Source organism: Bombus terrestris, chromosome 12, assembly GCF_910591885.1.
Source record: "Bombus terrestris chromosome 12, iyBomTerr1.2, whole genome shotgun sequence".
In the NCBI taxonomy this organism is placed as follows: Eukaryota; Metazoa; Arthropoda; class Insecta; order Hymenoptera; family Apidae; genus Bombus; species Bombus terrestris.
In genome coordinates this window covers 11,504,504-11,530,907 of record NC_063280.1, presented here as the reverse complement: position 1 = coordinate 11,530,907, position 26,404 = coordinate 11,504,504, and the positions used below count along the sequence as shown (strand labels likewise).

The following is a 26,404-nucleotide window of genomic DNA, read 5'->3' as shown; positions in this document are numbered from 1 at the left end:
ATTCTACCTGCGACTATAAAACAATCAAAAAGAAACAAATTACTTACGTCTGTAGTATTTAGCTTATATGTAATTTGTCACGTCGTATATTGTTTGCAAATTTATTATTTATACGTATGTGTTTATTGAATTTGCGTTTATACCAAAATGCCGATAGATTAAAAACAAAATGTGAATATACACGATGATTAAGCATAATATTATATGTAAGCTCAACTTATTCTACTAGCTCCGTCAAGAAATGATAGATGTATATAAGTTTGTTAAAAAGAATTGACATTTAATCAAACATAATTTCACTTCCACTCTAAACTATTTAAAAGTAATACATAGTTTGTTGTAGTTAGAAGTCTATATTTGTACACACATATGTTTTAATAGCGCACTACATTGTCCATATACTCGACCAAAGTAATGGTGCAACTAATTATTTTAAATAATATTTATTTTAATGAAATATTAGATTTTTGTTTTTCTGTATGTATAATCTTCGTAGATTTGATACTTAAAATATCGTATAGATGTTCTCGATTCTGAAATATCTGAACAATATTCACGTTAAAATTTGTATAGACGATTAATAAAATTAAATTACGTATTTTACAAAATTTTATCAATGATCTTATTAACTAATTAATTTGTTTTTTAACAACTGTTTAACGATTTGTGAACAAAGACTCTGTTTATATTTTTATATATAGAAAAATTGCAGTTGTATTCAATATCTGATAAATCTAAAAATTAGTATTTCAAAATTATGTAAGTCGTAAAACTTTCCTGATTTGAATTTCATTTGGAAATTAAAGTACTTTAAATTACTAGTTTTGTTATTTATTAGATATTACCGACTTGTATATTATTAGTCAATATGGTATTGATATAGATTGTTGTAAATAAATAATTACACTTTATACAACGTGGGACAATCTGATTTATTCCTTAGAGTCACATTATATTATTAAAGTATTATCTTCAAAGTTGAAGATAATTTCTTTTACTAATTTAACATTATGTTCGAGATGGAATGTTTTATAATAATATAGCAGTCTGAAGAAAAAGAAATTAAAATAGAGTCCTGAAAATTTAGTGAATTGATCAGATTAATTTGACGTAGAATATTCAAGTCTAAAGCCTAAATTCACAAAATTTGGTAATAAGTAAAAATTTTAATTTCCCGAAATAATTTTCTTACATATTTGTTTGCTTAAATAAGATACAATATAATATCGGTAGTTTCTATTTATATAATTATAAATTTTATTATTGGTAAAGTAATTTCACAAGATGCACAAAATTATTACGTCTATAGACGAAGGTAACAACCATTCGATATAGACATAGGTGAAAAATTAAATAAATCATTTTATTAGATTTTATTAATGAGTCATTTCACCCCGTCTCCTTTAATTATTCATATAGAAACGTCATCTTATTATTTACAAACATGAACATGACACAATTGCAATATTCATATCACAAATAATGATTAAGGCAATTACAAATAGCTTCGATATTAAATTCCTTTAAAAGATCTAATTTGCTTATAACATATAACGATGACGCAATTATTTCATACTTTTTAAGTCATATTAACTTGCTTCAACTTACACTCATTAAATATGAAATAGATGATAATATACACAATGCAATATAAGACTTATATGCAAAATTATCGTATATTCAAAATTCGAATATAACAAAAAATGATAAATGTAGTATCAATTTAATAATGAAGTATTTCGTGCCAGATTTTTGTATATAAAAATAAGCTTAACTATGATTTTTGGATATTAAATATTGCAGAATGATTGTGTATATTCAAGTATTTATGTACGGAAAAAGATGATATTTTATATGTTGCATGTAGTACATATTTTTCACTAATTCGTTTTGTAATGTCAGTGTAAGACGAATGTCAAAATTCTTCTATATTTGACTTATTTTACCTAAATAACATTTGATGCTACATATTTTAGTGGGCATTTTGGAAGCTAACTATGATCAATATTTGTTCACGCGAATAAATTATACGCGATTATGAAGGCTAAATATTTTACAAAATTTATGAAATTTCTAGCTTGTAAACTTTTTCCATTTGTGTTCTCCCTAATTTCTCAAGTATTTATAATCATTTGCGACCGATCATCGACACGATCCAATTTTTTGATTTTACCCACGAATTTGTGGCCACTTTTATGATATCTATAGAAAGAGAAATTTGTTTCAGCTATCAGCTAGGCGGTATAGCTTTGGCAGTTTGTCCAAAACCTAAATTAGGCCGTGTACCAAACCATGACATTTTCCACTCCAAAGTTTCTTGCAACAACCGTTCTTCTTCAGGTGAAAAATGCAAAAGAGTAGCTACTGCTCTTGTTAAATGAAGAGCCTTAAACAAATGAACAAAATGTAAGTTAGGAAATAGTTGAAAAATTATAAATATCTTATGCATTCTTTTCATTGTTGTTTAACAAAATTATTTCAACGTACTATTCTTAGTAATTTATTTTACATATTATGGTTTTGGAATTTTAGGAAGTACATTACATTTACCTCGTATTCCCTACTTGTTAGGAACTTTATGAGAACGTGTTTAAGGTATTTAAAGTTAACATCGTCGTCTCTTGTGCTATTGTGCCTGGCAGTGACCGTTTTCGACGAACTGGGCTTGAGAATTGCTGCAGAAGGTTCAATATCGCTATCCAATGATGAAGATGGAACTCTCAACTCTCGTTGAAGGGTCTTTTTCATATCGGTTAGTCGCTGCTGTAAGACTTTGATTGTCTAAAAATATATTCAATAATTAATATTATTCTCTGAAATATATTTCCATCGTTCTATTTTTCAAGTCTACCTTAGTCTTTTCATTTAATTGCTCCTCTAGGTCCATTAAGCTACTTTTAAGTAATTTTTCATTTCTCTCTATCTTTATCCTATTTTGTTCTACTTCCTCCAATTCCAACATTTTCTTTTTAGTTTCTTCTAACGTCGTCATTGCTTGTTCTACTTCTTTACTTTTACTTAGTAAATTGTGCTCTAAGGTTTCTATCCTATTTTGTAACTCAATATTTTCGACTTCCTGCTGTCGATTCTCTTGCTTTACCATTTCTATGTCTTGGGAGACTTGAGCGTTTCTCAATAATGCACTGTCTTTTTCATTTTTTTCCTTTTCTAGGCACACTTTTAGTGTTGCTGATGCTGTTCTTTCAGATTCCAGATCTTCCCGTAGACGTGCTACTTCTAAATGTAAGGAAGAATTATTCATCCGTTCACCTTCTAGAGTCAGACGAACATGGGCTAATTCTGAAGTAGCAGTTGAAAGTTTTGCCGTTGCTTCTTCTAACTCTTGTTTCAGCCGGGTTATTTGCTTTGACGATGATTCCTGACAAAAGAAAGCAAACAACAAAACAATGTGAGTGGTATCTAATATTATAATGTTCAAACGAAATAATTGTAGTTTGGCAATGATTGAACTTATTTAAAATATGCTTCATTATCTACTTCTTCGTTACCTACTTTATTATCTACTATCTTTGGAATTTATAGTAAAATGGATTTATCAACAGAATTTATTCAACAAAATTTAACGTTCTGAGTGATAACGTTTTATGAAAAGTGACATGAATAAGAATAACACAAGTAACAATAACACAGAAAAGTACAGAGTAATAATGATATTTTCAGAAAAGAATATAATAAATAAGTTTTATATCTTAACTAAAGTTAAAATTTGCAGATTAATATAAATTTATCAAAGTATTTTTAAATGAAACAATATTTGCAGAACAGTATGATGAAAGGCATTATAAAATAAAAAATACTTAATGAACAGAAATTTTAAAAATTGAATAGGACATTATTGTATCTTATCGACTTTGTAACAGTTATATTTAAAATAGATAAATGCAAATATAATAAAATGGAGATATTAAATTTATATGAAGAGGGTATATAAAAATGTAAAATATTTATCAATTCATTTTATGTAATAAACAAAATAATGTTGGAACGCGCCATTCATTCTGAAGTTCACACCTGTAATAAATTTTAATTTGAGTACATTTGATTAATTAAGAAAGCTTTCTGTTATATCTTCTGCCTTTCTGCAAGATTTTCGATTCTATTTAACCATTCTATCTTCTATTCTATACGAATATGGATACGATACGTTTTCCTTTAATTGTATCAGCTTGGATACGCATTCCTAATATTTACAGCAACGTAAATATAATCGGACTGTGTCGTTGGTGTAGCAAAATATAATATGATTTATTAACCCTGTAAGAAAAAAATCGTGTACACATTTGTGTATATAATAATATATAAAAAGCCGCTTGAAAAAGGGGGATATAAAAATGGGTTAAAAACAAGCACAAAAACGAATGCAATAAACGATATAATTTATTTGTTCTTTTCTTTATTCCACAAATAAAATATACAGAAATGCGATCGTACATAAAAATATTATTGTTGGTACTATCTAATTTTCATGTATAAATACACGCGGAGTGGAAATGTGGAAGTTTTAAAAAGTAGTCTACAATTATTTTTGTTTATTGATACGTGATACTGATGAAATATAATGTACATTATAAATTTTTGCATGCATATAAAAGTAAATAAAAAAATTATAAACAAAAGAGTGTGCTAGTAAATATACGTAAAATAAATGTTCTGTGCGTTAAGCGTCAAGCATCATAGATATAACATGCAAGTATATAGGCGATATGTAGTTTTCAATTGTAAATTAACAACTTTCGTGTATACACGTTCTAAACGTTCATTTTTTTTACGCGTCCAGTGTTTTTACACTAATGGTGTAACGTCATAAACATTTAATAATTTATAAAATCATTAAAACAATTATAACAAATCAGAAAATAAACACAACTTTATACGATCACAGTTAATTTAAAAATGAAAGAAATTATTCGAGATGGAAGTATCAACTTCCTTTTTCAAATATTAACAAAACAGGAATTATAATATATTTATGTCATATATATCTAATATCTATGTTGGAAATTCTATCGTTATACATTCTTTAAAAAATTAAATCTATTATTCAATGCTGTGATCATTTGAAAATTGCCACCTGACAAATGGGGAATGTTTGTTATTTTTTGCATTTCAAACTCTAACAAGACATCCTCTTCGAAACAATCTAGCCCATGCACGACTACATATCGCGGTAACTCACAATTTGTCGTTTAAATTCGTCCACCTCATCATCGACGCTGGCCCGGAGCTCTTTTAGTTCCGTGGCCATCTCGTCGATGTCCTCTGCCATGCGCAAAAGCTTGGCGTCTTTCGTCGCCATGACAACATTGTTCACCTCTATTTCAGCTTCTAGCTGCTTAATCCTTTGCTTCAGTCTTTCACTTTCTTCTTCGACTCGTCTCCTTTCCAAACCTTCTTCACCAGCCTGTCTACTAAGTCTTCCAACTTGTGTCTCCAAGCTAGATATTTTTCCTGACCAACTAGTCTTTATATCAGACAAATGAAGATGAGCTTCTTCTAACTTTCTTTCTAACAGTGCTCTTTCTCTCATAAGATCAGCTATTCTTTCATCCACTGTCACTTGATCATTACTCTCTAATGCGACTCTTTGTTCTAACACAAAAACCTTATCCTTTAGGTGACGTACTTCTTCTTCAGTTTGTGCCAGTTGACAGGATAGCTGAGCTCTCTCACGCTGAGTAGAATGACGTAGTGTCTCCATTTCATCCTGAAAATGGTGATATTATTACCAGGAATGTTTTCTTATATTTATCATTATTACATTTTGCTCTGTAAAGCTTCATTGCAAACCTTACCAAAGCATTGCTCTAATGCATAAAGATGTATAGAATATTATAAATAATCCAAACCTTATAAAGCCAAGAACAAGCGAATGATGAATTTGATGATTAATGATAATAATGCTGAAAGTGAATAAAATGAAAAAAAAAATTTATGAAGCAAAACTAAATAGTGTTGAATAAATTCTTTGTTCAAAATCTCTTTAAATTTTCTATTAATTGTTATATAACTGGATATGACAAAAATTTAAGTTTATAAGAGACATTTTATTATTTAAAATAATTATTCCACGCTGTTACGAGAGTAACAACATTGGAGTATGAGTACTGCAGTAGAAATAGTTGAGATATTTTAAATTAAATTTTATTATAATAAGATGAAAAAATTTTCTTTACCATTAAACCACTTCCATTAGTTAATACATGCATTTCTCCTATATTATAAAATTTTGCACCAAGGAGAGAATTACATAAAGAGCAACATTGATGTAAGTAAAATCTATAGAAGTTATTTATGTTGCAGAATAATTTATTGCAGAATAGCAGCAAAGCTTTGAAGACGTACCTCTAGCATCAGCGGTAGCAGCAGCGAATTAGCGGAAAATACCGCCTACTCTGATCTCCAATGCTCTCGTTTATCAAAGTTTTCCAATCTTCATGCGTATGTCGTTTTCACAAAACTTTCAGTATCACTTAGGTATTGCTCATGTTCCATAACCAATAAAAGAATATTGTTCTTTCACAATTTGTTTGTACTCAACAAAATGCCTGTTCTTTCCCAAACTAAGTTTAATAAAATGGAAGTAAATACTTCCTATCAAGTATTAAAAGCGCATTCTAAGAGTACAAATAAGAGTTATGGAACATATGCTCATTTGTTTTATTTTAAAATATATTCCAAATATTCTAAATATTCAAATAATTAAGATTCTTGACTAAATGTCACCTGTTCATCATAGATTGATACTATGTGTCAATACAAAAAATGTGCAGAAAAACATGGCAAAAACGTGACAAAACAAAAAGCTATATATAAAATAAAAAAGGAGAAAGAAAAGTAGTGGGAGGCTTAAAAACAAAACTAATTTTTAAAAGGAAGCGTGCTTATACCTAAAAAATATGTTTATGGTCATTGTTTTTGTAGCAGACCACATGATCAATAATTGGCACTATAAAGGTAAATATTCATTAAAAAAAAACATTATGACAAACAAAAAGAATTGACTTTTTCATGCAGCTTTATCCCTTCTCATTAAAAAATGTTCAATGTTATAAATGAATTTATAACACAAAATGCAATATATGAAAAGCTACTATTGAAATGTTAATTCATGACAAAATAATATCTAATATTTACTTTTAAACCAAATTGTTATGAAATTATCTATATAACACTATATATATACACATAACAAATTAATTCATTTGCAATAAGAAATAATTTGCATTTATTAGAAACAATACTATTACAACAAGGACAAATTTAGATTATATCTTATCAATAATACTGTTATATCATAAATCAAAAACAAACTTTAATTGTTATTTTATCGAACCAATAATTTCTTTATACTAATTCCTTAAATGTGACAAAGTAAAGCTGTTAGTTTGTAAAATACAATGCCCATCTAATGAAAATAGAATAACTTAAGATTTTTATGGGATTACTTCTTTTTCCTTAAAAGCTACAAACTGCTAGACTCTGTAAAGTTGTGACAAATTTTGTAAGTAAATAAAAAGTAAATGTAAACCTTAAAATATTAAATCTAAGATAGTACTTGTAAATGTTCATATATAGCTTAATATTTAACATAGAATATTTTTGTGTGGAAAAAATGTTTAATATATTTAAAAATAAAAGATTTATATAAATATACTTAAACTCAATTTAAAGAATAGTCCATGTTTACTGTCTTAAATGATGTTAATCATCAAAGCAACTTATATTAACACAACTATATTAAATAATTATGTTAACATAATTTTGAAGTTTATAATACATTTCATGTGATAATTAAAATGAAACCAATCATCAGATAATTTACTCACCTGTACATTGTTCAATTCATCTTCGTATCTTCTAAGACGAGAGACTTCACTTTTTAAACTGTCAATTTCTGCAGTGGCTGCTTTTAAATGATGTGATTTTTCTTCTACTTCCTGTTCCTTTGCCAGTAACTAAATTAAAATAAATAAAATAAATATAGAAGTATATAAAGTATTAAACATAGAAGTGTATTAAGCAGAAAATATAAATGATAAAGGTAAGCTTTTAAAGAAAGAAATATATAAAACTTACTAGGTGTTTTATTTTTGCCATTTCTTGAGTTTGAAAACCTTCTAGTTGTTCCGCATCTTCTTGAAAACTGTATAATTTTTTCTTGTATTCTGAAACACAATATTAGTTATGAAAATTTAGATACGTATATATAAATTTTATTTGCCACTAAAATTTAAATCAAGCAACATTAATTTGTTTTTTAAATTTGTATCATATAATTACAAATGTACCTTCTGCATCTTTAAGAGCCAATTCCAACGAATGTTTTGAGCTTTCTACATGTCTTAATTCCTCTTCTATCTTATTCTTCTCTTTTTCCTGTTTTTCAACTACTTTTTTCCACTCTTTCTCTTTTTCCAAGAACCTTACTTTCCAATCCTCTTCTTTCTTTTCCAGTCGTTTCACAAATTCAGTCTCCTTTTTTGCCAATCTTTTTCGCCATTCATCTTCTCTATTTTCAATTTTTTTAATATCTTTAGCAGAAAGTTGCATATTATCATTTAATTTGAGATCAAAGCTAGTATCTTTTTCCAGAGAAACAGGTGGTAAAGGTGAAGCTATATTTTCCTCACGCGAACCATCTAATGAAATTTGAGATCCACTGATGCTACTTGTGGATCCCGTCTAGAAAAAAATATCATTCATTGTAAGAATTTATAAAAGGTCTTTTCTACAATTTCATTTTAAACATTTAGTTTGTTATAGATTAATTAAAAACATATAATTTTAAACGGTACAAAAATAGCAAAAGTATCTATAAAGTAATATCTCTAAAATAGACTAAACTATCAGTAGGCATTCCAACAAATCTTGTGATTTGATTATCAAAATCGGATAACGAACATATGAAATATTAATGAATCGTCTGATAAACATATGCGGAATTAATAAGAAACATAAATATCTAACTTAAAATATCGTCAGTACTTTCTCGAAAATTAATGATGATTTAAAGTGACTACTACAAATATAGATCACAATTATAGATCGTTTATAAATAAGTATGCTATGTAGTTGCGTTATCGGTTCCACATTGATAATAAGTTACACATGGTAACAACATGTTTACCTGAGACATATGCCTCGAGTTAATGCCGCGCACATTGCCGGCATTTCTAACGACAGTTGACACGTCACTCCCTATTTCCTCTCGTATTTTATTTTTCAGCGTTGCAAACATGATGCTATAACCTCCAATTAGACGAGCAAAAAATGACAACTAGCACCTGTCAAAGTCGATATTGTGCTGATTCCGTGCCCGTCTACCGGAGCAATGTTAAAGGAAAGAGAGTAAAAATGTAACGTGCCAAGAATTCATTCTTTACTGATCCTTCACAACTAGGTTTGATCGAGCCATCCTTAAATAATTTGTATACCCAAGGCCGCAGAAATTTTGCATATATCGAACTATCGGATTAAGTGCAGACGACTGCCATACTGTCCACTACTGTCCAGTCACTCAGTTACTTAAGTAATCACTGGTTTTGAAGCTCGATATTATATATGTAGGTATAGTTAGTGTCCCCTGTTTTAGAAAATTAGCACAACGTGTACAGCGCGAAATGCAAATGATCAACTCGCACTATTTCACGAACAACGTGAATAACAATAGTTTACAAAAATAATATTACGATACTGGAAAACGGGTGAATACACGTGTGATTCATCTAAAGAAAAACCTAGACGCGTACACTAAATAAATACAACATTTCTTATCTCTTCGTATATAAAGATAATTATATGTACATGTAATGTCGTCACTATTTGATTATATGGCGTTTTGCTCTCAGGTCGTGACTCATAAAATTGTCGTTATACTAGGAACATTTTATTTTTATTTTCATGTTTAACATAAATGTGTAACATTGGCAGAACTGATATAGAAAAGTATAGAGCGTGCATTCAGCGCGTACAGTGGAAACTTTCAGAATTAGTTTTTAAATTTGACGGTTTGAAAGTGCGTGCAAGTTCTTGTTTTTTATTTGTTTGTTGCTAATGTGCATCGTGAAATTAAATAAAAAATGGGGGATTTTATGGATGAAACGGCTGCCACGACAAATTATTTTGATACGTAAGTAAATTTATGGCTTTGCATATCGCGCTATGTTATTTTTGTCTTTCAAAGCTGGAGGTCTTTATTCACACTACTTTATAATACAGCCTATACCGTAATAGTATTGTTTACAACTTGAAGAGAGATCAATATATTGTTGATGTACTTGAAATAATTTATACAGGTCTAGTAAAACAGTTTATAATAACTGTAAAATTAAAAAAAAAGGGATTAGAAGTAATTTATGTTAATTTTGGTTATTTGTTTGCATTTTATATTTCATCATAATATGTATAATAATATTTACAAAATTATTAGTCATTCAATAGGGTGGAAAACATGGAAAACACTTAGTGGAACATATAGTGGAAAACACTTTTACCGACAAATCTCCGTAAAGTACCCTATTTATAAACAAGTCAATAATTTTAAATCATAATAATTTGTTTTTATTATTGTAAATTCTTAAACTCATTTTCCTCCCCTCAAAAATTCCATAAAATATGCATTCCAAATATCCAAAAATATGCATGCATGTATAAAGTTTCTTCAGACTAAATTTTAAGGTTAGAAGTGAATACTGTTCGGTTCGAAGTTAATTAACCTTGTTATTATACATGCATTATTACAAATGATTTTAATTTTATAAAAAGAGCAATGTGCTAAAGCATTATTATATATGATAATTATGGTATTAGTGTTAATATATTGTATATAGAGATAAAGCGTTAAAATTATATTTGTATGTAATTATTTAATAATATTTCATTATATTCTTGTTTATTGTAATCAAAAACATGTATAAGCAGAATGATTACTCTCAAGGTAATTGAAAATACAACATTGTATTGCTAATATTAATTTAATTGTAGAATTTGTGTAAAACGAGAAAAATTCTTGTGAGAGGAAACTTTCAAATTTTTATAATTATTAATTAGAAATTTATTTGTCGATGCCTTTCATAAAAATATATTTTACTTGATTGTTTATATTTTGTTTTATAAACTATATGCAAGGAATGTTAAAACTACACATTGTAGTAATTCATTTATCTGAAACGTTCTATATTATGTATTGCTTTTCCTAATATAGATATATATACTATAATTACTACTTTCCATATTTCTCTGTTTATTTAAACAATGATTATCTCGCTAGATAGGGATGGAGTTCACTGTCTACTTAACGGTTCTTAAATCTACTCTGAATTGTTAAAGGTTAGAAATACAATTCATTAAGCATGTTTAAGATTTTGGTTAATTTTAACAATTACAAAGAAAAATATATCATTTCCCTTTAATATTGAGGTAGTAATACCGTCATTTAGAAGCATATATCTGGCTCGCTGATATTTATCTTGCGTTTTAGGGTATAATTACCTCAAGTCATAAATTTCAATATTTAATTTTCTGTAAAAACTATATTATATCGTCACAATTACGTTCTTTGTATGCAGTTGTAGGGACCGCTAATTCTCCGGAACGCATTTATGTTTCAACGAATGTTCCGCACATGGGATCGGTTTTTGTTAGAGAAGGAGAATTATAAAAGACAGATGAAACGAAGGAGGAATACTTAGCACGCATCAGAAATTCATGAAATTTTCGCGATCTAAAAGAACCGTTTTCCCTAACAATTTTGTATAATTATAATCTTCAATAAATTTTAATACGAAGTTTAAAATAATTGAAAAATTCAATAATTAATTAAATTATTCGGTACTTAAGCTTTCAATAAATACTTTCAAATATTTAGCGAATGCGTTCTGCTTATTAGAATTGATATAGCCTTTATAATTGATAATCTTTTTTTATTAATAAGTTATAAACAGAGAAATTTCCTGAAACAGTAGTTTATTGGTAATTGTTATATTATATGTATTAAACGGATTGCATTTTTAAATATTTCAATAGACTATATAAATACGTAAAATAAAAATGAGATGAAATGAATGAAAAATGAAGACGCAAAGAAATATATAAGAAGAGTTAGAATAACAATTTTCAGTATGCGGTATAAATTAAATATTCGTTAAAAATACAGTTATATTATACAGACTGTATTTTTATCTTGAAAATTTGATTTATTTTTCTGAAGCCATAAAATGTTAATTCCTTGTCATCGTATTTGCAATACAAAATGAGAGTACCTCTTATAAAATATATGTATGTAGTATGTATATTGATCTTATGACAAAAAATTAAAATTGTTTATAACAACAAAAAGACTAATTTCATAGTTATTCATTGACTCCTCTCCGTTATCTGTATTTTCACCATCAGACTCGTCCAACTTGAAGATTATTTTCAAAATCCATTATTTTGCATAACCATCAATTTTATTTATCGACCCCTAATTGAGAGACACTGTGTTTGACCGATGTACGCAGTGTTCCGTCTCTTTACAACCCTGCTTTTCTATCTGTTTTTGTCGTTTCGTTCGGCTCTCCCTCCGTTCTTCGTCTACTCTTTATCTCTACTCCACCACTCCGCCGCTCCACTACCTCTTTCCGTAGATTCCCTCCGCCGCCGCCTACCGTTAGCCCATTCGGCCGGGGTCCATACGTCGGCCTCCGTTTTGCTCCTCGACCAGCCGCACGAATCTTCCGACCTTAAACCCTCCGTTCGTGCCTCCCCTCGATCAGAACGTGAGCCGTGTCGCGTCCGTGTCGCATCGACGCCTGCCTGCCCTCAGTTGCGTTCAATCTATCGCTGGAGTAGGTTCAGAGTTGTGATGTCACGTGCGGTATCCGACAGTGTCTTCATTTCGTCGAAAGTACACTCGTTAATCGTTATCTATAAAGGCAACGCCTGACTGAGCCAAGCGTTTGGAAATTCCCCTCGGTATCATCGTTTGGTCGAGAGAATAAATAATTTGCAATCGAAAGTTTGTGAACGTTTGACCGACAGTGGTTTTGGTCGTCGGACACGATGGAAGACGACAGACGACAAGCGAGAAAGCTCTTATTACCATTTTCCAAAAGGACTGTGCTAAAATATAAACTGCTGATTCAGTGACAGGGTGATTTTGTCGTGGTCTCGACGCATGCCAGACTGCGTTTTCGTTGTGTTTTTTGTTTTCCTCTTTTGTTTCGATCCTTTCTTGTCTCAGATCGTTCGTATCGAACAGCATTTTACGTTAAACAGACTCGAAACGGCGTTTCGTGGAAAAGGTGTTTAGTGACTAGGAAGTGCATCGGGACACAATAGTGCGAATCATCTGACGCGTCGTCTTGAGCGAGAGTTATCTCTGCATTGATCGATCCAGCAGCATATAGGTCGACCGTGTTAACACAGTTTTAGTCAGGGAATCGAAACTGTGGAAAACAACTTTTTCGAACGTTCATTGGGTCACAAGCCACCGAATTACGCCACGAATAATCGTTGGATTTCGGTATGACTTTTTAACAAGACCGACGAGAGAGGACTTCTGATGGTGTTGGATCACGTTTGCGCTGATAATGCTTGCTTGAGAACTCTAGTACAGTGACGCTCTGTGCCAAATAAAGGTGCCAAAAAGGCCCATTGAAAGTACAAGTTATCATAGTATTATCACAAAACTATTATTCACGTTGTTATTATCGTTGTTTGTTATTATATTATTGTGCATAGTTATTACGTACGTTTGTTTTGTATATATATATATATATATATATGGCCGCGTGATTTTGTATGTGATTCGGTTCGAGGACCATTCTATTCGTACGGGAAGTCATATTTTTCGTGTACAAATGAGGAACAATTACCGCAATATGTTTTTCGCCGGCTACGGATATTCCAATCAACATCAAAACAACTCACCCTCGCCGACCAGATCCAGCGTCTGGGGTAGCGTTTACAGTCCGTTTCGGAAGTAAGTAACAGCTTATTGACCTGGATCCGTTTCCACGTTAATTTACCAACTGCGTGATAATTAAACTGCGGATGTTTATGCATTTGCGAGGCATTCGAAGATGCAAAAATGCACAAATTGCGCACAGCATGTAAAAATATATATAATGGCCGATGAAAGAGTATTTAAACGTTTGTCATGAAATATTTTTATTTACACGAGTTTTATGAGACGTTTTGAAATTTCATTAACATTATAATGGGACACTGCTGTCGTGATTGTGTTCATCGAATTCAAAGTCGATGTGAAAATGCATGTACGTATATGTATAGATGTTAGAAGGTGATATTCATCGTAGTTATGATCTTTCTTTAGATATTTTTGCATATTACGCGTATTACGTACATTTTTCTATATTTATATTTTCCTGTAAACGTATATATACAGCGTTTAGCCAATTTTCAACTAACTTACGGCAACAAGCCACCGATACTCAATTTTCCCTTTTCTCTTTCTGATCTTTTTGCGATTAATTTCAATGGAATACGAAGAAATATGTTAGAAGGAGAAACATTTTAAAAATACGCCTGGCAGAGGAAATTCGTTACTGTATCAAAGCAAATCGAAGCTACATACGTGAAAGATGCCGTCTCCCCTTAGTTTCTTAAAATTAGATTGTTTATCGTGAATATTTTGGGGTAAACCTTAGTCTGTTAGTTTCTCGATGCACGACGGTAGGGTTCGGTTTGACAGCTTCGAATAACAGCATCAAATGTTTCATTGTGAGGCAGGAAAATCAAAGAAACCGCTAAATGCAATTCCTTTCTCCCTGGTGCATCGTTTTAGTTCTCTGAACTTGAAAATCGTCGGCCTCCGACAAAAATATCCGACTGCCGAGATACATATTTTTCGATTATAGTCTGCTGTGTGTCCTAATCTACCGTGTAAAATCTTTATTTCATATTTTAAGAGATTCCCGCCAGTAATCTTTTCTGTGATCGAAGAAAATTTTTCATCGCAGCGAATAACGTTATAAAAGTTGTTCAAAGATAGTTATAAAGAGATACTTAAATACTTTGAGAGATCAATAAAAATATGGTTTATTCGTGGTATCATGTTCATCGTATCTAACATCTTCGCGACTTTTACCACACTTTCTCTTTGACTGGCTGCATTTTTTTGCATTTGTTAGATCATTGCCTATTTTAAATGTATTACACGTCCAACGTGTCGTTCTTTATCTCGCTTTCGTTTTAATTAACCGCTGTCTGTCTATCTTTCGTATTAAAAATACGCACAATTGGTCGTAATAACAGGATGGTCGAATGTAAAGTACACGTCGTATACTACACGCGATTCAAATATTCTAAATCAGAGACAAACGCACAGATTTCCGTGACTCAAGTGGCAAAATATGTGTATTACTCTAGAATTATTCTAATTCCTTAAATGAATACATTTGTAACGTGTTTTTGTTATCGAAGAAGCTTATTATATCAGCTCTTTTTCTCAGAAATTTTCGATAAAGGATATCTATTACGATATATAACAAATTTATTGTAACATCTTATTTCAACGTTTATCGTAAGGCATTTACTTTGCCACTGTTAATTGATCCGAGCTAGGAAAAGTACCGTAAAGAGTCTATATTTGTCCCTCCGGTACGGATATCGCACGAATTATTGTTTCGATTATGAAATGAGTCACAAGTAAACCATAATGATTAGTGCATTCTGCTGGCTATTTGTATTGTACAAAGTAAAGAGACGTTGGAGACGCGTAAATCCCGTTTGTTTTAATTAATTATACCGCTATGTATTCCTATTTATTACTAGGTGTCTGTAGATGTTTTTTACAATTACCTCATTTATTAATATGGATGTATAATTATATCGAATTCATCGTAGAATTTTATTCTACTGTTTATAAAAATCGTACAGGTCCAAAGTATATGGTTATCGTTCATCTTTTTATTCTGAACCTATTTATTTATCTACAATGTTTTACTTTATTATAAAATATAATATCACTTAGGAAGAAAGTATAACTCGTGTGATTGTCAGTTGATGCAGCTGTATTCAATTGTGCTTACTGTAGCATCGTTGAATGTTAGATTGTAGGAGGTCAACGCACCTTGCGATTATACGAGTCATTTTCATTATACATATTTACTACTTTGTCCAGACATTTTATTTGCACAATAACGTAAATAGATAATAATTCCTTGCACGTTTTCGTCATATTACGAGATTTCTTTTGATTGCTATCCTTTTAAGTACATGTAGTACCAAGTATCCATGCATCGATGTAAACTCATCACGGTTAAGCTGGTACTTTTCAACGATGTAAATTCTCTGGTATTACGATACTTTAGTATCACAATGGAGAGCCTGCGTTCAATGAGAAACTTTATCTACGTATCTCTGTACTAGAAAACAGAATCATTTTTTCTAAAAGTGCTCTATTTTTTCTTTCGACGATATATAAATCCTCCGCTATCGTAGGTCGTGACACAGCGAATATTGCGACACATCAGACTGAATTGCATCAATCTACATACGCGTACATTCGCCAAGTGTCTCATGCGTTCATTAAAGCCTTAATGAACTCTTTCGCCCACCGGACACCCACTCGGTCAGCCATAAGAATACGGCAGCTAGTCTGAACCGCTCTATAAACAATGTTTTCATTCGGCAGGGCCGAGCTAATTGTTTAACTGGGCAAGTTAATGCGTTTAACGATCCGGTAATTGAGCGAACTTTGCACGTCAATGTGAACACACGTTCGTTCTAATATCGTTCAACAGCATAATGCGCGAGATGACAACGTGTTAAAAGCTCGATTTACGGAATTACTTTCAATGGAAACACAAGGTGATCCGTTGGTTATTATTATCTCGAATAATGCTATATTAGATATTTAGCACTTTTTTAAGAAATTTATCCATTGCTACACGATAGGATAAAGCGAGTACAATAATAAACGCCAGATTTTCCATACGCCAGAAACTTCTATCGTAAAAGCAATTACAGCTCAAGCTGCATACATACTGCTCTCTTTCGGTCCATGCCACCATATCTGCTCACCAGTATTGATTACTTACACAACCAGCCTCCATCTTGCCAGATGACGACAACTGTGTGGGGTCATTTCATAAAATCGTTTTCCTCTTTATCAACGACTTTCCAAGCTGGGTTGTCACGCAGGTGACATACACCAAACATGTACCGATGGAACTTAGTATCGTCAGTTGTTGAATCTTTTGATCAATCGTTGCAAGGACAAAGTTCGTTGCAAGGAATTGTCTGCCGATTCTGTAGACAAATATACATTTTCTAAGCAACAAGCGTGATCGATTAAACTTTAGTTTGTTAATTTCGAAATCAATTTTATTTTAGTAGAAAATTCGCGAGGAGGGTTCGTAAAGCGAAATGGTTTCTTCTATGTTTCTATTCCTATCAAATTACTAACAGGCATTAATTAATTAAAGAAATTAAATTGCGATAATTATTGTTATTTACGAGATATCGCGTAAAGAAACGTTTATTTATAAACTGTTTTATATTAGATCGACATGTTTCTGATTGATTTTTATGCATGAAACGCGACAATAACTGTCGTTTGCATGTTACGAAATGCGTTATGAATTATGTAACGAATCTCTATTGCGACCAATTGTAGTTTTACGAACGACGTAGATAATTGACGACGATCGAACGATGTGCTTGCAATCTGCGTTTGTAATTAATTAATTCTTACACCGAAACTCCAGTCTTTATCTAGTGAAAGTACAACAACTTTATTTTATAATGAATATTATTTTGATTAGAGCGCGACTATACAAATTTATTATGCGAAATACCAACAAGAATTTACAGGTAAAACGTAGCAATAAGATGCAACAAGTATATAAGCTTAAATCGGTAATTAAACTTTTTTCTTCAATGATATATTGTTTTTGATTCTTCCAACAGTCGTAGCGTGGCTCAAAATCTGCATAACGAATTAACGTTCAGAATCTACATAGGAAATAAAATTCTTTAAATTAAAATTCTCCCCTTTAAGTATTTTAATTTCTAAATATTTAAACAAAAATTTAAAGTTAGAACTTATTTAAGCAAATTTTTGTTTCAGCTAACATTTACAAAATAAATATTTCGTTAATATATTTCCTTTAATTACTCGCTAAATATTCCGATATTAATTTTTAAACCACTTAATCTTTCGATCGATCTTTTAAAACTGAACTTGAACAAACATTAAGCACAATATTCTACGCTGGCATAATTAATAAAATGATCCGCAACCATCAATGAGTCATCGTCTTTAATTCGCTTTTCTTTCCATCGTCTCATCGCGTTTGCTTAAATCGTGTGTCAGTGCCGAGCGCAAAGGAATAACAACAGCCAAAGCTCTTACCAAACTTATTAGCTGAGAATCGAGAGAACTTTCCATTTTGTTTCAAATTTAGCACCTACGCTGCCAATTAATAGTGGCGTTTTGTGACTGGTGGCGGATGTAGCGGCTGCGATTCTCGTTACGCAAAGCAACCCTGTCTCGTAAAGTGGCCAATAATAATATCAGCATAGTGTCACCCTTTGGTCCGTTCGCTCCCCTCGTGTTCGTTCCGGGCTGAGCAACTTCTGAGGCGTCTTGAGTTTCCGAGAAGTCTGGATCCGGATTAGTTCTACATGGACCTAAGGGGTAGTGCTTAATATATCAGAGTCAGATGTTGGGGTGCTGCCGAAAAAGAGGATGGCCACGGTTACAGGCCTGTGGTTCGCGAGGTAAACGGGATTACGTGCACCGCAAGCTTCTAAATAGACCTCGCTAAAAGAAATGACTGGTTCTCTCCCTCTCGTCTCTTTGTCACTATGGAAAAAGATGAACAACGCTAATGACACGCTGCGGATCTCTGCGTGCAACGTGTCATTTTCAGCTTCAAATGCGTACGTTAATTTGTACCATTGGCGTCGTAGCGTGCAATGTTGTTGTTTTTCCGCAGCGTATTATTTTTAGAAGAACCAAGTTTATTTCATTGAAATATACATCGTTCATATTTAATAGTTTTTGCTTTTAGCAAAGTATCAAACCTGAACATCTGAGAAATCGAACTGACCAATATTTCAGTTTTATCACCCAAGTACGCGATTAATTAGTTTGATTTTCAAGAAACCAATTATGTACTGACTTCCACCAGTTCATTTTTTGTGAGCAGATGACATAAATGATGGTAGATTTTATGGTAAATTTAAAACATGTTATTTAAACGTCGATAGCTTTTCTCAACAACTCAAATAGCTAATCGTGTAATTTGTCTTTCGACATTTTATTTTCTAATCCATACTTGTCGAGTTCTTTTCGTGTGATTTATTTTGGATAATGATTAGAGCGCGTCATCGTGAAATCTACGAATTCTATTTATATAAAGGCGAAATTAATCAGTTTCGGATTCGGAGAGGTTCGTATATGAAATTGAAATTAAATAGACGGTTTATGAATGTTGAATGAGACTTTGTCTACGAGGACCGATGCTTAAGACGAATTTCTGAGCGTGTGACGTCCCAGAAGGGAAGCGAGGTCAGATTTTCCAGACTGCACGGTGCGCGCGAATAATAGCGGAACTCTTAGAACTTGTTAAGATCCGTGACAAGCCGCTGGAGAGACATTATCCGTTAATTACTCATTTCACATTTCAACACTGGTCAGCAGGAATAGCGTTTGGATGAAATCTAAATTAAACCTTTCTGGAAATTCTGCATTTCCTTGCTATTCGTATACCGTAACTCGGTTTGAAGTGGCCCGCAACTATAAATCACTGACATGTCACACATCACGCAAACAGTTTCACATCGAGCTAACCCGCCGTTTCGTTAGAACGAAGAAAATTGCAATCAAAATCTGGGTCGCGTTTAATTATAACGAATCGTTCCTTAAATTCCGCCGGATGTCATACCGCGCTCATAATTTTCACACTCTCGAATGTAATTTCAGTTGTTGAAATTAACCGTTTCGATCTTGAATTTCTTCTATTCTTTTAGTTGATTCATTGTCGAGGATACTCGTATCGCCGATAGGAACTAGAAGGAATCATTTTCTTTTTGTCAACCGCGAATATGATTTCCCGTGGATATTCGGTATCAAAAGTTATTAAGAAAATGATGAAAAAGGAAAATAAAAATAAGTACAATTAAATATCAGCCTGGTCGAGCAACGCGTTCGCCGGACGTTTCAAGTAATTGAAATTCTAGCCTGTTGAAATTAACGAGCTGAAATTTTAGCGGGAGATTCTTCGGATAATTGTTATGTCGTCTGATTAATAGTTTATCTATGCGCAAACCTTGTCCTTAGGATCGAACGTTTTACTTTGAACCGATCGTCGCTCTGGAAATAGAACGCAATCTTCATCTTGATCCTTTTTAAAAGTTTCATCTAATTCGGTCTAGTTCGTACAGTCTATTTCGTATGGAATCAGGAGCCACCACGTGCCTCCGCTCCATTTTCGGCCCTATTCCAAAAATAAACTATCTTTAAGCTTCGGTGACGTACTTTCATTATCGTCTCCAGGAGCCGTAAAAGAAAGGTTCCTGTTCTTCATTTTGCATTCTCGATTTTTAAAATAATATTACAGTTCCTTGCGTACTCATTTTCTTTCGTCAGAAAATATCAATTTAACGTATATCTATGGAATTAATTTTAAATTGTATCGCGTGCATGTACAATATGTGAATTAATTGGTGATTAATTGGTATTTTTGTTTCGTGTTTGTTACAGCACAAATATGCCACTGCAGGACTTTACGATGAATCAAACTCTGCCGTTAATAAATGGTAAGTAGCAACTTCGAATTTCACGTTTAAATATTAAATTTTTCTTTGATTAGCGTCAAGAAGTTGAATCATTTGATTCGTTAAGGAATCGAAAAAAAATAAATTACTATTTTCATTAACAAGTCTAATTATTACCTTTTAAAGAGAGACAAGTGTCTTTTCTCTGTTTTCTTTAAAATAACGATAGATTATTTATCAGCGAATATCTTCAAAGTGTAACAAAAGTATGTAAATATATCTATACAATGTAACGGTGTACAAGCTTCGTTAAAACAGCTTCCTAAGATTGAAGATAAAATAGAAGAATCGTTATTAGTAAGATAGTAATCGGGTTTCAATTTTATGCGTAAAAATGTTTACAAGACGACGAGTGTCGTTACCGTTTGTTGAAACGAGTATGAAACTGAGATAGAAAAATTGGAGCAGCGAAACGGCGTTAGAAGCAATATTACAGACACGAAACTCTGACACCATCAGCGTCAAGATACTAAATGTTAATAAAATTGTTGGTTAGAAAGAAAGGAATTAATAGTAGGCGCGAGTAAGAATACTACGCGAAGATTCCTTATCTAATTGTACGTTTTTAATAAAACTTGCAAAAATAACGTTTTTTAAACGAAGCGAGAAATATTTTCGTTATCAGGGAAGAGAAATTCTAAAGAACGTACGTTATCGAGATTCGAGAGAATATGTCTTATAGCTGTTAAAAGATAAAAAAATACTGACAAACTGAAACTTGGTGTTCGTAAGATAAACTATGCACGAGTGAAGGAACATTATCCGCGTTTCGTATAATACGATGAATATATTTCGATTAATTTTGAAGCGACTAATAAATCGATGTATCGACTTTCTTTATAACGATCACCGATAAATACATTATTACAAAATCATATACGAAAATAACATTATTTCCAACAAGTCAACTTTTCGTATACGTATACGCATAATTTTATATATAGTGGAATTTATTTATCTATAGAAATAAAGAATACGTATCGCGTTAATAATAAAGCTATAGATATTTTCAAATGTCTGCGTAAACGAAGCGTTAAGATCAGCGAATCAGCGATTAATGACTCGTTAAAGTTTTCAAACGTCTATCGATCATCAGGATGGAGCGGATACAATTTTACGGTGCGTGATCAAGGTAGGATATCGTTGCATAAGAGCCGATTACATTTATTACTTATAGTCTCGGATCGGATGAACGTATCGCGTACAGATGTCCCTGCAAATTAAGCGATTGCTCGAACGAGAGGTCACCGATATTGGAGTCGACAATGGAACGATCAGTTACCTTCCTGTTTCCCTAGTGAAACTACCTTCATTGGCTATTTCCCTCGAGCAATTGACCCCCTGTCGACATCGGTCATAGTCGATGAACAGCTGATTGTCTCACGGAGAACGATCGTTCGTCCTAAATTCGTGTACGAAAATATACTCGTCGGTTGGAAGATCGATCTCGAACCGAATTCCTTGTAACGTGCGCGGATTACCATTTTGTTGGAATAAATATTACCGTAGATCGTAAATACCTCTTTGTCCGATCTCGCTTTAATTAGATCTTGCCCGCAAGAATTCAAATTGCATCTATCGCGATGAAAACGGGGCAACGAACCTTGTTCCACTCGGCTACTGCTATTTTACGTCCACGCAGACGCCGCGCCGCGACGCGCGCCGACGAGACGTAATCTCACGTTTACGACAGGGGTGGTCACGCCCGGTGTTTCGAACACAGCCTCTTAATTCATCCGAGGTTCCAAAGAAATCCGTTTATTCCCCGAACAATGACAGAAACTTTGCGTTAAATTCGACCAAACTCCTTCCAAAAATGGTACCGAATGGTAAAGTCGACGAAATACAGGGATACGCGTATCGTCTTAAAAGACAAAAGAAAGTCTTTAGCACCAGGAACCTGTGGCCAATGGCCAAAAGTTAGCTATATCAACCCGGTTGCTTTGTGGTATACGCATAAATTTGGCCCTTGGTAAACGAATCTGTGCCAGAACCAACCGACATCTTGGCCCGGTCCTATCCGCGATCTGTACGTTTTCGTGATCCTCGATCTATAGATAAAGATCGCACGTGGCCGCACGTTCCATACGCCGCGTTGATTTTCGTTCGCGCGCGAAACATCGGCTCTTCGTTTACAACAGCTGCGTCCAGTCCGCGTTTTAAACGATGCCTCGGACCGACGTGAAATATTCGACGTGCTAGCGAACGATTCGTACCGATAGATTCGCGGCGATGGGTTCCTGGCATTATAACGAACGTGATGCGTTTCTTCGCATCAATGCGAAAAATTTCAATCAAAGCCTATTATGCAGATAAACGAGAGGCAACGTCGCTACGAGCGGCATTGCGATTTTCCGCGTATAATCCTTCCTATTGTTCGAACGTTTTTGGCAATTGCAAGAAATCTGATATCACTTGCTTTTACCGAATTGGTAGTCGCGATGTTAAGGTAGTTGTGCTTATTTTAGCATTCGCGTACTAGCCGATTAGGCCCGGTATGTTGTATTTCGTATCGTTTAATAGCAATCGTTCGTGTGACTACAAAAATTTCACACTGCGTAAACGAAACGTGTAGAAACTGATAGAAAAGAAAGCCTTCGATGTACAAATATCTTTCACAGCCGCTATAGAGTTCGTTTCAAAGATCGTAAGCTGATACAATGCGTTTGCAGCGTAGTTGATGACTTTCCCTCCAAAACAAAGGTGTTCGATGCATCCTAGAAAAATGTTTTTCGCGATCTCAAATTACAGGAAGCAGCGATCCATTTATTTCGGTGGGTTCCGCGGCCAGAGGGACAGAGACGGAGAGAAAGAGAGAGAGTAGGAGAAACGTGTCGCGACTCTGTATTTATTTCTGTAACACGTTGCCCTGTGGTCCTGCGGCACGTTATTCGCCACCTTTGCGAACGATTTCCATGTTGAACGACACGATCTTGCTTCTAGATAAAACACCATGCACATCGCGGTGCATTGTCCAAGTGAACCGGTTGTTTATTTCTCCAGATGGTCGAACTCTCCTATCGTCCAAACTTTCTCCCGATGCTCGGAATGCGAAATTTGCATCGAACACCAAGCTTCGAGCGTTAGACGCGATGGTAGCCAAACTTTCCACTATTTCTGCTCGCGTATTGATTCTTCCTGATTTCTCGAGTCTTTATGTTGCAGGTGTTATTGGATTTAATTGGATAGCTAGGACGGTTGTTATTAGCTTTGGTTATACGTAGTACTTTGATGGTGAGAAATTTGTTGGATCAAGAGTTTACGAAAATACGCGAAACTGATAGGAAATACGTTACGTTTATTTTGCGACGAACAGTTTGCTGAGATCTTAACGTAAAACAGAATATCGAAATCGAGACGACTGTTTTCGATCAGTACGTGTGAAATGGATTGCAATATAGATATTTGTTCCGATTAAGCTCTGTGTTATCGCTATAGAATTATAAATTAAGTATACCAGACTTTGCAGTGTCAAAGAATTTGCGCTACTAAAATATTAAGTTTTCTCTGATGAAGCGGATAAGTCAAGTTGTAGATAAATTCAATAACGAAATAACTAGCTGCTGGTCCACGGCTTCGCTATTTCTTTTTATGATAATTTATGTTTGTTACCATTTAGAAGTTGAATTTCGAGAGACGCTCAAACGCGTGTTTATTTATTTCTAATGAGAAGTTTGTTTGCCAAATCTTAAATACCCAGCTTCAGTGGATACACATAGAGAAGAATACCTTACCCCTTCTCTGTAAGGGTTGAATTTCGAAAAACGCTGAAACACGCGTTTGTTTGTTTCTAACGAAAAGTTCATATCTCTCGGTAACTCTCGAGATATGAGCCACGTGGTTATCCTTTAAGAAAAATTCATCCGCGTCTCACCACTTTAGAATCGAAATTAATTTTTCCAAATTCCCTTTCTTGTGCCACGATCACGTCATGACAGAAGTGGGCTGTTCACGTTTTTAGGCACAGCTGTTTGGGTTGAACGTTGACGAGTGAATCAGTCACTTTTGTATTTTATGCATACGTATGTAGAGATAAATCAATATTTCTGATCGCAGAGAGAGGAAACATCGTTGAAAATAAAAAACGAATACCATTTCGTATTAGAAACTAATTGATTTGAAAAATATTTCGACAATAGCGCAAAGTCGAATAAATCGGTATCGAACAAATTCTCCATAAGTTTATTTAACGATCCATAAATAATTCCAATACAAAAATTCGATTCTCGATAGAAAATTCGTGATAATTTATCACGATAGATCCAATGTTGTTCAATTTGCCAATAATACGAAATGATAATTCATTTAAGTAGCGTTAAGCGCCACGCACAGTTGGGTGAATAATTAAATGACTAACGTAGGATACTTACGTTTCGGTTTAATTACTCGTTTCGGAACCGCTACCACCTCCGTGTCATTTTCATTTATACTTTGACACGATTGGGATCGAGCCAGACGCCTACGTGTCTGCGAAAACCTAGTGTCTTTATGAACTAAATGATAACTCAAGCGCTGATGCTATTTTTACGTATTAAGATTAACACACATGGCAGGGACGTTAAACTTTGGTCGTCGATGTGCCCATTTGCGAATAAACTTTCATCGTTGGATCAGAAGTCTGCCAAATAGTAGAGCAGAGACGAAAGAAATTTAAAAAATGAAAATCAACGTAAACTTGCCGATAGAAAAACGTCTCGCAAGACGTTTCTGTTGTTCTATCGATCAAGCTTTAATAACCGGGCCGACCCTCGTGAATCCAATCCAATTCTATTTTCCGCTCGATTCAGGCGGCCAAGTCGATTAACAGAATTCGATATCGGTCACAGAAGCCTCCGGTTGACACGAACACAGAAACCGCGACGACACGCGCGTTACCAAAGGTAACATAATATGTAAGTACACGGTGTCGCAATGCCGGTGGCGAGTTCGAGCGACCCGAAATAACCGCGAAGCCCGTTTTGACCTCTTCTGCTCCTAATTTCGTGATCTACGATTAATAGGCCGATGTTAACCGGCAAAGTTACAATTGCGCGAGCTTACGTTCAAGACGATTTCTCGTAACTTTAATTACAGTCAGGTCGAACAGACACACACCGAAGAGCTGGAGAGTGGTCTGCCAAAATAAAGATAGTTGAAACGTTGCTTCTGGCCTAAATGTGTCATCTATAAATACGCCAGCTCTACGTCCGGCCGACAGAGCCGAGGTTCACAGTCGATATCGTACTTGTACCGATACCCAAATCGCTGAGATTTGCCGATCGATTCCTGGAAATCTGGAATCATGACGCGGCATATGACGCGGATGTTACTGGTGGTTTGCCCGGAGAGAGGTTTTAATGGACGTGCGACTTTGCCGATATTTCTTTAACGTACTCGGGCATTGCTGAATTTCTGTCTGGAATCGATCCCTCCGGGGGCAAATGGAACGATTGGAAAAATTTGTGATCTCGAAACGGGATAGCCTTCGAAGAAGTAGGTTTAATAGACGCAGGTTGGTGTTGTTAGCTTCTCTCCTTTGATCGATCGACGGTAAAGTGGGGCTTGGTAGAGTCGAAGATTATTTTTTTAGTTTGTAATCTAACGATCAACCTTC

General features: G+C 33.6%; 2 protein-coding genes and 1 long non-coding RNA gene across 6 annotated transcripts in view; 2 read left to right on the top strand and 1 right to left on the bottom strand.

The window, feature by feature from the left end:
- Positions 1-1,358: 1,358 nt before the first annotated feature.
- On the bottom strand, positions 1,359-9,884 carry LOC100647938 (golgin subfamily A member 1). 2 transcript variants are annotated; one of them, XM_048410918.1, is made up of 8 exons: positions 9,149-9,884; positions 8,310-8,703; positions 8,098-8,186; positions 7,848-7,976; positions 5,198-5,725; positions 2,852-3,379; positions 2,551-2,781; positions 1,359-2,386 (listed from the first exon to the last, which is right to left on the bottom strand). In XM_048410918.1, exons 1-8 carry the CDS (start codon positions 9,257-9,259, stop codon positions 2,231-2,233), a joined length of 2,166 nt encoding a protein of 721 aa, XP_048266875.1. In that variant the 5' UTR covers positions 9,260-9,884; the 3' UTR covers positions 1,359-2,230. The 2 variants fall into 2 exon arrangements, with proteins under 2 accessions (XP_048266875.1, XP_020721456.2); XM_020865797.2 differs by having other exon boundaries at positions 5,333-5,725; positions 9,149-9,883.
- Positions 9,885-10,053: 169 nt separating this feature from the next.
- The window catches only part of LOC100648065 (centrosomin), a 37,347-nt gene continuing 20,996 nt past the window's right edge, over positions 10,054-26,404 (top strand). For 2 of the 3 annotated variants that reach the window (XM_020865796.2, XM_003399607.4), the window contains exons 1-2: positions 12,715-13,984; positions 20,738-20,793. In XM_020865796.2, the coding sequence (XP_020721455.2) occupies positions 13,863-13,984; positions 20,738-20,793 (178 nt within the window). In that variant the 5' untranslated portion in view covers positions 12,715-13,862. Of the gene's footprint in view, positions 10,151-12,714; positions 13,985-20,737; positions 20,794-26,404 lie in introns of those variants that run through there. The other variant, XM_003399609.4, reaches the window with a different exon arrangement.
- On the top strand, positions 10,157-11,886 carry LOC125386096. The gene is made up of 2 exons (XR_007225955.1): positions 10,157-10,957; positions 11,291-11,886. It is a non-coding gene; the product is annotated as an uncharacterized LOC125386096 (long non-coding RNA).

Bases quoted from the DNA above. Each gene is read 5' to 3' on its own strand.
- LOC100647938 (XM_048410918.1), bottom strand. From the start codon at position 9,259: ATGTTTGCAACGCTGAAAAATAAAATACGAGAGGAAATAGGGAGTGAC. The intron at 8,704-9,148 runs GTAAACATGTTG...ATTTTTTTCTAG, and splicing joins ACTCGAGGCATATGTCTCAG to ACGGGATCCACAAGTAGCAT. The intron at 5,726-7,847 runs GTGAGTAAATTA...CACCATTTTCAG, and splicing joins ATGAATTGAACAATGTACAG to GATGAAATGGAGACACTACG.